Source organism: Balaenoptera acutorostrata, chromosome 2 (genome assembly GCF_949987535.1).
Source record: "Balaenoptera acutorostrata chromosome 2, mBalAcu1.1, whole genome shotgun sequence".
Lineage (NCBI taxonomy): Eukaryota > Metazoa > Chordata > Mammalia > Artiodactyla > Balaenopteridae > Balaenoptera > Balaenoptera acutorostrata.
The window spans coordinates 62,552,860-62,567,620 of record NC_080065.1 but is presented as its reverse complement, the minus strand read 5'-3'; the positions used below and the strand labels follow the sequence as shown (position 1 = coordinate 62,567,620).

The following is a 14,761-nucleotide window of genomic DNA, read 5'->3' as shown; positions in this document are numbered from 1 at the left end:
CACATATCAATCAGTGTGATACACTATATTAACAAATTGAAGAATAAAAACCATATGATCAGCTCAATAGATGCAGGAAAAGCTTTTGACAAAATTCAATACCCATTTAGGACAAAAACTCTCCAGAAAGTGGGCACAGAGGGAACCTACCTCATCATAATAAAGGCCATATATGACAAACCCACAGCAAACATCACTCTCAATGGTGAAAAACTGAAAGCATTTCCTCTAAGATCAGGAAGAAGACAAGGATGTCCACTCTCGCCACTGTTATTCAACATAGTTTTGGACTCCTATTCACGGCAATCAGAGAATAAAAAGTAAAAAAAGGAACACAAATCGGAAAAGAAGAAGTAAAACTCACTGTTTGCAGATGACATGATACCTATACATAGAGAATCCTAAAGATGCCACCATAAAACTACTAGAGCTAATCAATGAATTTGGTAAAGTAGCAGGATACATTAATGCACAAAAATCTCTTGCATTCCTATACACTAACAACAAAAGATCAGAAAGAGAAATTAAGGAAACAATCCCATTCACCATTGCAACAAAAAGAGTAAAATACCTAGGAATAAACCTACCTAAGGAGGTAAAAGACCTGTACTCAGAAAACCATAAGTCACTGATCAAAGAAATCAAAGATGACACAAACAGATGGAGAGATATACCATGTTCTTGGATTGGAAGAATCAGTATTGTGAAAATGACTATACTACCCAATCTACAGATTCAATGCAATCCCCATCAAATTACCAATGGCATTTTTTACAGAACTAGAATAAAAAATTTTTAAATTTGTATGGAGACACAAAAGACCCTGAATAGCCAAAGCAATCTTGAGGGAAAAAAACGGAGCTGGAGGAATCAGACTCCCTGACTTCAGACTATACTACAAAGCTACAGTAATCAAGACAATATGGTACTGGCACAAAAACAGAAATGTAGAGCAATGGAACAGGATAGAAAGCCCAGAGATAAACTCAAGCACCTATGGTCAACTAATCTATGACAAAGGAGGCAAGGATATACAATGGAGAAAAGACAGTCTCTTCAATAAGTGGTGCTGGGAAAGCTGGACAGCTACATGTAAAAGAATGAAATTAGAACACTCCCTAACACCATACTCAAAAATAAACTCCAAATGGATTAAAGACCTAAATGTAAGACCGGACACTATAAAACTCTTAGAGGAAAATATAGGAAGAACACTCTTTGACATAAATCACAGCAAGATCGTTTTTGACCCACCTCCTACAGTAATGGAAATAAAAACAAAAATAAAACAAATGGGACCTAATGAAACTTAAAAGCTTTTGCACAGTAAAGGAAACTATAAACAAGATGAAAAGACAACCCCCAGAATGGGAGAAAATATTTGCAAACAAATCAATGGACAAAGGATTAATCTCCAAAATATATAAACAGCTCATGCAGCTCAATATTAAAAAACAAAAAACCCAATCAAAAATTGGGCAGAAGACCTAAATAGACATTTCTCCAAAGACATACAGATGGCCAAGAGGCACGTGAAAAGCTGCTCATGTGCTCACTAATTATTAGAGAAATGCAAATCAAAACTACAATGAGGTAGCATCTCACAGTGGTCAGAATGGCCATCATCAGAAAATCTATAAACAACAAATGCTGGAGAGGGTGTGGAGAAAAGCGAACCCTCTTGCACTGTCAGTGGGAATGTAAATTGATACAGCCACTGTGGAGAACAATATGGAGGTTCCTTAAAAAGCTAAAAATAGAATTACCATATGACCCAGCAATCCCACTACTGGGCATATACCCAGAGAAAACCATAATTCAAAAAGACACATGCACCCCAATGTTCATTGCAGCACTATTTACAGTAGCCAGGTCATGGAAGCAACCTAAATGCCGATCAACAGATGAATGATAAAGAAGATGTGGTACATATATACAATGGAATATTACTCATTCATAAAATGGAATGAAATTGGGTCATTTGTAGAGATGTGGATGGACCTAGAGACTGTCATACAGAGTGAAGTAAGTCAGAAAGAGAAAAACAAATATCATTTATTAACGCATATATGTGGAAATCTAGAAAAATGGTACAGATGAACCAGTTTGCAAGGCAGAAATAGAGACACAGATGTAGAGAACAAATGTATGGACACCAAGGGGGGAAGTGGCGGGGTCGGGGGGCGGTGGGGGTGGTGGTGGGATGAACTGGGAGATTGGGATTGACATGTATACACTAATATGCATAAAATAGATAACTAATAAGAACCTGCTGTATTAAAAAAAATAAAATTCAAAAAAAAGGAAAAAAAAATGAATAGGCAAGCCAAAGACAAATAAAAAATATTCATGAGGCATAAATCTGACAAAGGCTTCATGTCCAGACTGTGTAAAGGACTCCTACAAACCAACAATAAAAATACAAACAGCCCAACTGACAAGTGGGCAAAAAATTTGCATCAAAACTTCACAAAAGGTACAAACAGTCAAAAAGCACACAGAAGGTGCTTAATGTCCTTAGCCATTAGGGAAATGCAAATTAAAACCACAATGAGATACTATTTCATGCCCACCAGAATGGGTAATACATAGGAGGATGACTATCAAATGTTGGTGAAGATATGGAGCAAAGGGAGCTTTCATACATGGCTGGTAGGAGTATAGAAAGGCAGTTTTTTATAAAGTTAAACATATACCCACCATATACCCCAGCAGTTGTACTCCTAGGTATTTACCTAAGAGAAATGAAAACATACATCCACAAAAAGACTTCAATGAGAATATTACTAGCAGCATCTCTATAATAGCCTCCAAAGTGTAAATAAATGTTTGTCAACAGGCGAATGGACTAAACAAATTTGGTATGTTCATACAGTGTAATAGTACTCAGCAATAAAGAGGAATGAATTGATATAAACCACATCGGTGAATCTTAAAAACATTAAACCTACTAAAAGAATCCAGTTTAAAAAGATACATACAATATGATTCCATTTACATGAAAGGCTACTCTGTGGTGCTAGAGAAACTACATGATAGAAATCAGAAAGTGTTTGCTTGGGGGTAGGTATTGAGGAAAGAGCAGAAGCAATGGAAATATTCTTTATCCTGTTTTAAGCAGTGGTTACCTGAGTGTGTGTGTGTGTGTGTATATATATATATATATATATATATATATATATATATGTATGTATGTATGTATATATATAGTCAAAATCATTGAACTGCATCATGTTACTACATCAAAATTCTGATTAACCTTTCATGGCTGGCATTTTTGTGTCTTTCTACTTTGGCAGATCTGCTAATATATTAGTCTAAACTAGTTTACATGACTGTTTCAGTTACGCACAAAGAAGAGCCCATTACCATGTGTAAATCTGGCAATTTTGTGAGTCCAAAAATCAATTAAAATTTATTATTTTTTATGTATTAATCATTTATGTAAATTATACTTTTAAGATCTGAGCTTTTAAGATTACTGTTTTTCCACTTACAACTCCAATTTTCCTCCTGTAGGTTGTGTATGCTGGTGTAAGAAATACAGAAATTTACAACAGTTAAAAAAAAAAATCCACCACACATTGAACTGAACACTAAGGTCCATATATGTCATGATATGCAAATTATTCCTTAATGAAGAGAAGCAATAAAAAACAGGTTATACAGTTCTTCAGTAGCAGAGTCAGGGGGTGGCTTGGTATGCCTGATACCCTCTTATTTCCTCAATCCCCCTAAACAACCCCAAATAAACATACACTCTAAGATAAAGGCGTGAATTTGCTGTGTAAGCAGCTAAGTGACAACTGTGTTTGCTATTCAAACACAACCTTTGTTGAAGTTTAATAGCTCTCACTTCAAAAAGATTATCACCCTGACACCTTTCCTATATGAAATTCCAGAGCTGTCACTGTTCAGCTCTTTGCTTTATTCTGTAAATAGTATACTATGAGAAGCTATAAATGTCTATGTATATATCTGCTTTTCATTCTTCTTAATGACAACACAGTATTCCACTGATAATCCCCTATTGATGGACATTTAGGTTGTCTCTAACTTTTCAAAATTACTGTTGGAATCTTTTGAACTTGTCAAAACTAGCTGACAAAATCAGTGTCATTTTCACCAGGCTGTTGCATTTGAGTTTCTAATTCTTTGAAAGCCTATCACGACTTTATCTGTCACTTTGATTGCCAATTTTTTATACCAACACTATACTGTGTTTATAGGGGGAAAATAATTTAAGAATCCTTACAAAACCCTGATAATCATGTTTAACATCTGTTGCTTTTTTCATGTCATCATAAATTATAAAATGTTGTAATGTATTTCTCCTTCTGAGACAGATGATCAGTTTATAACCGTTGCCCCCTAACTAGGTCATTTTGCATTTTCACTTCTAAAGAAATATATTATTCATGATCTAATAGAGCTAAACAATGAATAATTATGATTTTAGAGATCACACAGAATAGCAACGTCTTGCAGGCATCCTGGGGCAATGGGTCAGGGAGGGTTGTTATAAACTACCACTAGGCATGCCTAGTCCTCTGATTCTCGTTTTTGAAATGCCGAGTTTTTGCAATCATCCTTTGCTGATTTTATGGGCTTCACTGTAATATATCTTTTTGTCAATCACCAGAATAACACATGCTATTAATTATTCTTCAGAGGGTTTTTTTAAATGAAATATTAATTGCTTATTAGGCTACTATCTTAAATTTCTAGTACTTTTAACTTTTTGAAGTATTTTCATATCTATTTTATGTATGCCATTTTAAAGTAAAATTGAGCTTCTATATTAAATTCTGCACTAAGAAGGGACATAGCCTGTAGGAGTTGGGTCAGCATATTCCTACACAAGTGAATCAACTATAACGATGACTGCAAAACAAATTTAGGTATTGAACCAACATCTAATCCTGTGTAAACCTGTCTCTGTGTTTTCGCACATTTTGCAGTTTTTGAGAAAGGGTCTCACATATACTGATTTTTCGGATTACATGCATATTCTCATTCATTTTTAAATTCACAAAATAGTTCTTATTTGTGCTAAAGACCATGTGAATAATTTGGGTTGATGGACGGCAATCTTTTTTTTTTTTTTTAAATCCAAATCTTCGAGAAAATGAATGTTCTTTTTGGAAAATGCATTTTAAAATACTTATCATAGAATACTCAGTGAAATACTTTATATACCTTTATTTTGGGGGGAAATAAAGTAATAAGGTGAAAAGTGGGTTTACTCTCTTAGATATTCATGTTGTGTTATATTTATGATCAAGCAAATATTCCATGAAAGTCTCATCTCTTACAGTTCTGGGATCTAAAGTAACCTGGATAGAATGGAAATGCTATGAAGCTATATAGGCAGGACAAAATTTAAATTATAAAAGCCAAATATATTGTGTAACCACAAAAATCCTGAGACTTCTTTTTCAAAATCCACACTTCCAAACAAGTCTCATTATAGTACACCTTGTACATACTCCACTTCCTGCTTAGTGCCTGAGTCCTCATCTCACACCACTCTCCTCTGACTCCCCAGCTTCCGGCACACAAGCCTCCTGCGATGTCTCAGGGCCTGTGCACTTATGTTCATTCTTTAAGTCTTAGGTCAAATGTCACCTCTTCAGAGAGGTGATCTCTGACCATGTTCTCTAATCAGCAGCCTCTTTATTTCTTTCAAGCACACATCACTCTGAATTATCTCATTTATTTATGTACTTGTTTGTTGTCTGCCTCATCCATTAGAAGGCGAGGCCAGTAAGGGAAGGGCCCTAACTCTCAGCCCTCCTTCAGGGCACTGAGCCTCACGAGCATTTGTGGTATAGCATATATGCTATTGGTATGATTTTGGAATTTTCCTTCCTAATGAACATCTGAGGTGGCAAAGTTGGCCTTCTACTTTTAATTCACCTTAAAACAAGTAAAGAATTCCCAAATAGAACTTTTTCTTGAAAGACTTAAAGCCTAAATGGAAATCAAGCAATGAAAATTTAATTATAGTTCTGAAGGATTACTTGGTTTCATTTTATAAATTTACTATACAATATTATTCCTCAAAGATTCAAATTTTGATATAATCTAACTTAATTGTATTCTGCCTCATATTCTTTAATTTTTTACAGATATTTGTTGGTTTAAAAGAATATAATGCTCTTCTCAAGGTTTTCTGACTAATCCACTATGTGTTAGTATTTATATTAACAAGTAATCAATTTTCCTTTTTAACTACTTGAATTTCTCCCCTATTCTTAGGGACTCTAAATCTAAAAGAGTTCCCATTCCCTCTTTTTCTTACCCCATGATATAAACTGTTGAAAGAAACCAGGTCATTTGTCCTATTGAATTTACCACATTCTAGATTTGGTTAATTTTATCTTCCTGGTGTTAACACATTTCTCTGCTTTTCCACCTTCCCCCCTCATATAAATAACTGATAGTTAGATCTAGAGGCTTGATTAGATTCAGGTTTTTAACTTTTGTGGGGGCTTAGAATACTTCATAGGTAGCACCATTTATTCCTATTGTATCATGCCTGGAGGAATATATTTGGTTGTCTCACTTTTAGTGATATGTTAAGATTATCAGTGGATGTAATGTTGTCAGCCTGATCTACCTGTTACAAAATTCCCCATCAGCCTTTTACCTGGGAATTTAGGACTGTTTTAAACATGGAGGATATATAGGTGGAGAGGTGTAAAAAACACAAAGAGGTCTAGTTCTTTGCATATTTATTACTGTTCTGCCTCGTTTATAGAGTTGAAGTGAGGAATATTCAAATAAGTTTATTTTTTATTTTTTGTATATTAACTGTAGGTTATTTTATTTTATTTTTATTGAAGTATAGTTGATTTATAATATTGTGTTAGTTTCAGGTGTACAGCAGAGTGATTCAGTTATACATTTTTTTTTTCAGATTCTTTTCCATTGTAGGTTATTACAGGATATTGAATATAGTTCCTCATGCTATACAGTAAATCCTTGTTGTTTTTCTATTTTATATGTCATAGTGTGTATCTGTTAATCCCATAATCCTAATTTACCCCCCCTTCCCCTTTGGTAACCGTAAGTTTGTCTTCTATGTCTATGAGTCTGTTTCTGTTTTGTAAATAAATTCATTTGTATTATTTTTCCACATATAAGTGATATATAATATTTGTCTTTCTCTGTCTGACTTACTTCACTTAGTGTGATATTTTTGTCCATGCATGATGCTGCAAACGGCAATACTTCATTCTTTATGGCTGAGTAATATTCCATCGTATATATATACACCACATCTTTATCTATTTATCTGTGGATGGACACTTCAGTTGCTTCCATGTCTTGGCTATTATAAATAGTGCTGCTATGAATACTGGGGTACATGACTCTTTTTAAATTAGAGTTTTTGTCTTTTCCAGATATACACCCAGGAGTGGGACTGCTGGATCATATGGTAGCTCTAGTTTTAGTTTTTTAAGGAACCTCCACACGGTTTCCCATAGTGGCTACACCAATTTACATTCCCATCAACAGTTGTAGGAGGGTTTCCTTTTCTCCACACCCAGAATCAAGTAAATTTAAAAGACAACCACGAAAAAAAAAAAAAAAAAAAAGACAACCACGAACCAAGTGTTTTAAACAGCAGTGGCTTAAATATGGTCTAAATAGTAAAGTGCACAGGGAACTCTGCTCAATACTCTGTAATAACATAAATGGGAAAAGAATCTGAAAAAGAACAGATACATGCATATGTATAACTGAATCACTTTGCTGTACACCTGAAACTAACATTGTTAATCAACTCTACTCCAATACAAAATAAAAATTTAAAAAAAAGTAAAATAATAATAAGTATGGCAAAGCCATTCCATGTACTGAAAAGGACAGTAAATTGAGGAGTCAGAAAACCCTAGTTTCTTCCATTTATTTGACAAACCATTAAAGACCCAATATGTGCTTAGACCCTGTAGATTCCAAAGTGAGTACTAAAAACTTGCTATGCAGAAAGGGTCTGTCTTATTGGAATCTTCCTCTCACTTGGGAGGCGGAGCTCACTGGCTTTGTTTCGAATGAGTTTGAATTAAACACTTGAAAAGAGACTGAAATCAAATATATAAGAATGTAGTCACTTCATTTAAAAATAATAATTGGTTACTGTGGGAGGCTGCTAGGCACCAATATTATTATAAAAATAAAGGGAAAATATAAGGCATTTAACCTGCCTTTCCAACACAATCTGTATTCCAGCGTAACCAAAGAGTTGAGGAAAAAACAGAAATATAAGACATACCAGTTAGATCATCTAAAAACTTCTGATTAACATTTTTGTTTTACTTACCTCAGGAGGACTCTTGGGGAAGGGATGTCAAAAGGATAAGAAGAAAGGCAGCACTTGGCGAACTCAAAAACACTCTTCGGGGCTAAGACCACATTCTGGCTTCAGAAAAGTCTAGCAGAGCTGACTGACAGTTCTTTCCGGGTCTGCGTCTCACAAGTCCGAGATGAGCTGCACGGCACGTGACCAAGCTCTCCCTCGCTGCCGGTAGCGTTAGGCGGGCTCGGCCTCCAGTCTGTCTGCGGCAACGCTTCCTTTCCAATCCCCGCGGCCGCAGCTCTAGTCCCCCCATCGCCCAGCCACAAAGCAAAACTGCGGAAGGCGGATGTGGTAGCTGGCCACGCCCCAGACCGCCGGTAACCCATGGACCTGCGGGCGCGCGCCCGGCCACTTTGGGCCACTTCCGGCTACGGGAGCGGGGGGGCGGGGCCGACGTGCGGCGCGCCGGTAAGACGAGCGGCGCGCGCCTCCCCCTGCCGGCGGCGTGGGGTCAGGCCTCCGCGCTGGCCCGCCTTTCCCACGACGCCCTCCGGCGCCGCGGTGTGTGCCCGCGTAGCGCGCCGGGCTCCCGCCACCAGTTTTGTTCTGAATTCACAACTTCTCCTGGCCCTCAGAGCAAATTTAAAAGTTTTTTTATTTTTATTTTTTATTTTTTGGGGAAATGGAGGAGTTAGAGAAAGAGGATAAAAAAGACTTCGAGTGCGAGGCGGAGATGGAGGAAGGTGCCCAGGCCCCAGACTGGGACAGTGATGAAACGGTGATCGAGGCATCGGTGACGGAGAGCGACCAGGAAGAAGAGGAGTTGCCCTGGAGAAGGTGACCGCCGTTGGGCCTGGGCTCTGGCGGCGGGTGGCCCCCTGAGGGTTGAGGAGAAGTTGTTACCAGCCGAGCGTCTGCGTGCGAGCCGGAGTAGGGCCTTTTGGGGCAGCCAGGCCTGAGCTCAGAATTTCGTAGATAAAGAAGTCCGCAACTGCCCCCTAGCCCTTCCCCAACTTAGGACCGAATGAGCTGTATAGCAGGTGGCTTTCTGACATTTTTAAAAAGCCTTCTGTCTTAGCCTGGGGCTTTTTTGCATAGGCAAAACAGTCTTGGGTCTAAACCCCTCAAGTGCACTTTGCTTCCAGCAACTCGTAGCTCAGGTCCAGGAGAGCGTTAGTATACTTTCTCTCGGGAAGAGAATGTGTGACGGTGGAACTGGTTACTACCAAACTGGAAACGGATAGTTTTATAAGAATCAAGAGAAGATGGTAGTTCCGTTCATCAAAGCATATCTAGTTCCCTGTGCTGGACACAGGGAGAAGATAAAAGAGATGAGGCCACGGACTCTGAGAAACCTACAGGCCAGGAAAGACGTAAAGAGATAATTTCAATGTCATGTGGGAAGTCAGGGTAGGAAGTATGCCCAGGCTGATTTAGGAGCCCAGAGGGATGCTTACCTCAATCTAGGTGGTCATCAGAGTTTGCCAGGGTTGACTTCTGGGTCGAGGCTCGAAGGTGGGTAGGGATTTGTCAGATGAAGGAGAGGAGGTCTTCAGGCCAAGGGAACTGCATGCATGGGTAAAGGTGTAGTGGTGGGACATAGCATTGTGTTATGTGTGTTGGAATGTGCAAACAGTTGGGTGTTACTGAAGTGTTAAGTGGTGAGATGGGTGTGGTGAAAGATGAGCCTGGAGAGGAAGGTACAGTAAGGTCATGTGAGGCCTCATATCCTGTGTTTGTCCTGGTGGGGAGCTTGTAAGATGTTAAGTGGAGGAGCGGCATAAACAGATTTTCGTTCACTCAGGCATGCTCTAGGCTAGGGCTTTGCAAATTTTAATGAAAGTTATGAATTTCTTATAAATCACTTCAGAATCCTGTTAACAAGGTGGATTCCAACTCAGGAGTTCTAGGCTGGGGTTTGAGATTCTGCATTTCTAGCAAGCGTCCGGGTTAAAGTTGGTACTATTAGATCAGGGATCACCTTTTGCAAAGCCAGGCTATAGAGGTTAGCTTTGGGATCAAAGTAGTAACAGACTGGGATGAGGAGAGCTCAACTAGGCAGAAACAGTGGGAATAGAGGGGAAAGGACAAATCTGAGAAGTCTTTAGAAAGTAAATTTGTCAGGAGATGGTGATTGATGAGATATGGAGGATGAGGGCAGGGCAGCAGTAAAGAATGATATCCAGATTTTTGGCTCTTTTATATATAGAAACAGTAATATGTGCTCTTATTGGTGTACAGGGACCATTTTGACTGGTACCTGGAGTCTTACAACAACCACTACACTCAAGATCCAGAACAGTTCTGTTGCGCCAAAAAAAACAAAAAAAACTCCTTCATGCTGCCCTGTCCCTTGTAGTCAAGCCCCTCCCTCCCCATTTAAATCACTATTTCCTTTTGTGTGATATATCATCTTTTTTAATCTGTCTGCTTTCATTTCCCCCACTGTCTTTCGTTTTCAGCAGTTTGATTATGATGTTTCTGGTAATGATTTTATTTGTGTTTTTCCTGTTTGGGGTTCACTGCTTCTCGAATCTATAAACATATCTTTCACCAAACTTGGGAACTTTTCTATCATGATTTCTTCATATATATTTTTATGTACCAATCTTTTTCTCCTCTCTTTCTGGGGTTTTAAGTGACATGAATGGTAGACCTTTTGATAGTCTTCCAGATCCTTGAGGCTCTAATAATTTTTTTCGATTTTTTTCTCTCTTAATTCTTAAGACTGTATAATTTCTATTGCTTTAAGATTCACTTAGTTTTTCCTGTGTCATCTCATTCTGTTGTTGAGACCATCCAGTGAATTTTTAATTTCAGATATTATAATTATATCTCCTAAAATTTCCATCAGATTCTCTTTTAAAGTTTTTATTTCTCTGCTGAGAACTTCATTGTTTTCATCCATTGATAAATGTTCACCTTTAGGAATAGAGAATTATTATAATAGCTGCTTTAAGGTCTTTGTCTTGTAATTCCAACATCTGGGCTTGGGAGGTTGGGGCATTGGCATCTGTTACTTTTTCTCTCAAGAATTAGTCAGATTTTCCTTTTCTTTGCATGTTGAGTAATTCTGAATTATATCCTGTATATTTTGAATGTTATGTTTTGGACTCTTGTTCCTGTTAAAATCCTCTAGAGGGAGTTGATTGTTGTTTGTTGTAACAGGCAGTCAATCTGATTAGGTTCTGACTGCGCGTTCTGTTTTGCCTTCTGTGAGTGGTGGTTACATCAGTCCAATTTTCAAAGCCTTTACTATTTGAGTAAAGCCTTTACTTTACTGTTTGAGTCTGTCTGACTCATGTACCACTCAGAGATTAATCTGGAATTTGGACAGTAGTTAATATCATAGTTCAGTTCTCTAAGCCTTTGTTACACTTTTCTGAATCTGCTCTGCATGTGGACAGCTCAGGGTTGAGCCTCACACTTATGTTGGATCATATACAGAAGTAGGTGATTCCCCTTCCTGCTCTCTCTTCTCCAGGATTCTCATGCACCCTTCCCTCCCCATGCCCACATGTTGATTCGTATGACCAGAAAGATGGATTTCTTTCAGTGTTAGCCTTCTCGCTGTAGAGTAGTTCCCTGCAGTTGGGGCCACCTTCAGGGCAAAGTGAAAGAAAAAGAGAAGAAAATAAAAGAGGTTCTTTCTATACTCTTGGGAGTATGGTTCCTCTAGTAGGAGAGAGACAGGTTTTCTCTTGAGTTTTAAGTGCCCAAGCTACCATGATTGGTAGCAGTATAGCTCTGAAGATAAAGAGAGAAAACAAGAAAACTCAAGCACATTCCCCCCACACCTTCCGGCATTCAGGGATCCCTTTCCCTAGTTCTCTGGATAAAAATAGGAGAGGTTTCTTCTGGAGTTTTTGCTGTCTGTGTCCACTGTACACGTCTAGGTTTAGGCCTAGGATCAAAGCTGAAGACAAGAAAAAAGGAGCAAAAAACAAAACAAAAAAACCAAGCAAACCATGAGACTCACCTACCCCAGAGTTGTTATTTAGATTTCAATTTCAGTCCCCAGTTTACCTGCTATAGTTTACTTTTCAGATTGCTCAGGTAGCTTTTAAAAAAAAGTTCTACCAGAGTTTTTATTTTTATTTTTTTTTATAGATGGCACTGTCTTCTTTTTTTTTTTCAATATTTATTTATTTATTTATTTGGTAGCACTGGGTCTTAGTTGCAGCAGGCAGGCTCCTTAGTTGCGGCTCGTGGGCTCCTTATTTGCAGCACATGGGCTCCTTAGTTGTGGCAGGCGAGCTCCTTAGTGGCAGGTGGGCTCCTTAGTTGCAGCTCACCGGCTCCTTAGTTGCAGCACATGGGCTCCTTAGTTGTGGCATGTGAACTCTTAGTTGTGGCATGCATGTGGGATCTAGTTCCCTGACCAGGGATCAAACCCGGGCCCCCTGCATTGGCAGCATGGAGTCTTAACCACTGCGCCACCAGGGAAGTCCCATCTACCAGAGTTTTTAGTTGTAATGAGTGGAGAACTAGGCTATAGATGGCTTACTCTATCTTGACTGACCAATCTTTTTTTTTTCCCCCTAATTCATTTTTAAATGCTTCTCTGCAGTGCCATAGAAACATCATTCTTTCAGATCTCATAGCTCAAGGTTAAAAATTAGTGTTCTTTCTATTGGTATGGAAATACAAAGTCTAAGCATTGCTGGAGCTGAATACCATTGCTTCCCTCCCACCCATCTTCTTTGCTTACTTATATGCAGTTTATTCTGTTTTTCATGCACAAGCTCTCAACTTTGACTGGAATGAGGAGCACAGGTCCTAGTAGAGCAGAGACCCCCCCCAACAGGCAAAATGTTATACATAAATAATCCTTAAATGTTGCAGCTATTAAGGTGCTTTTGCTAAGATCTGAGAAAGGGTTTGATGACCACTGGGATTAGATAAAGCAAGGCTTTCAAAGAATGAGGATGCCAGGTGTTAACTGTGCCGGAAAAGTACTCTGAGGACCTGGACTTGGTCCTAGCCCTCTTGAAACTGTAAAATGCATCCAGTCCCTTTTTTGGCTTGGTAAGTGTTGCTACTAATCTGTAAGAATTTAAGTTGCTGATTAGTGAGGTTTTGTTTGCTTGTGATTTGTTTACTAAGAGGCAGGATTCATTTTTCTTATATGTGCCCTGGGAACCTTTTACCAATCCTTAATTTCTGTCCCAGCAACCTGTAAATGTTAACTGCTCAATAACATTAAGGGATATATTGCAAACTAATCCTGTTCAATACATTTAAACAGAACCACCTTATAAGATACTTCATTATTACCTGGATTTAGGTATATGTTCAGGTCAAATCATGTCCCCTGAACATTATAAGTGCATATAGTAAAAGGCTAATTGAACATAATTACCCTGCAAGATGAGTGTTAATTCTTTCCCTTAAGATAGACTAGCACTATTTTCACGTGAATTGTCTAGATGGAAAATACCTGTTTTAAAGGATACAGTTGCAGAAGGGAAAAATAGAAAGCAAAATACAAGGAGACAAAGAATTAATAATCACATTAAATTAGCTAAAGAAAGCAACATTTTTGGTCAGGATATATGGCAAATAGGGGCTCCTCCAATGATTAAAACAGAATGCTGCCAAGTACTATTCTTAAAACTGGTAAACGGAGAGAAGAGAAGAGACAGAGCAAGATTAGCTTCAGTAGTGGGCATCGGTGCCCCATGGCCAGCAGTCACTCTCTGCAGCTGACGCAGGGCCATTGGCCTGCCCACATCCCTCTTGTGCCACAGAACGAAGGACTTCATCCTCTCCCCACAGAGGATAGACAGAGCAGTGGGGTTGGCCAGGTGCCATGTGACACACACGTTTAAACAGAACGAAGGAGTACACACTGAGTCTAAACAGGGAAAGGGATTCCCATACAAGGTAGGAAGTCCAGTACAGGCTGGGAGGACTCTATCTTTTAGTAAGAAGGTGTTCCAGACCCAAGGCCTAGCAGGGGTTGAAAGACTGTATGCACAAGACTGCCTTTCTCAGCACATTCTTTGTTATCTCCTGTAGGAAGTACACACATTGCCTCCCCAAACTGAACTCGAATCACATCAAACCTCTATATATAATAACCAGTTTACAGGGAATATGCAGGACAGAGGAACATGTTAAATGACATGCAGTCTTCAAATCCAAAATGTGGGAAACTCTATAGGAAAAACAACTCAGTTTCTTCAACAAATAAATTGTAAGGGGCAGGGAAGGGGATAACTTATAGATTTTAAGAGACTTAAGAGACATACAACCAAATGCAATGTGTGCATCTTGTTTGGAGCCTGATATGAACAAAACAACTGTAAAAAGAGACAGGGAAATCTGACTACAATCTGTTTATTAGTTTACATTGCTGTGTAACAGCTTACTCCAAAACTTACTAGCATCTTAAAACAATAAACATACTGTGTAGTTTCTGTGGCTCAGGAATCCAGGAGTGGCTTAACTGGA

The 14,761-nt window shown here is 38.6% G+C and overlaps 2 protein-coding genes across 2 annotated transcripts in view; one reads left to right on the top strand and one right to left on the bottom strand.

Annotated features, from left to right (window-relative positions):
- Window positions 1-8,653, bottom strand: part of HMGCR (3-hydroxy-3-methylglutaryl-CoA reductase) — a 79,819-nt gene extending 71,166 nt beyond the window's left edge. Inside the window, exon 1 of the mRNA XM_007175907.2 lies at window positions 8,330-8,653. The gene's annotated coding sequence lies outside the window, so the exon portion shown is untranslated. The remainder of the gene's footprint in view (window positions 1-8,329) is intronic.
- A 213-nt stretch (window positions 8,654-8,866) lies between these two features.
- ANKRD31 (ankyrin repeat domain 31) overlaps window positions 8,867-14,761 on the top strand; it is a 137,259-nt gene continuing 131,364 nt past the window's right edge. Inside the window, exon 1 of the mRNA XM_057541532.1 lies at window positions 8,867-9,142. Coding sequence (XP_057397515.1) covers window positions 8,988-9,142 — 155 coding nt within the window. The 5' untranslated portion in view covers window positions 8,867-8,987. The remainder of the gene's footprint in view (window positions 9,143-14,761) is intronic.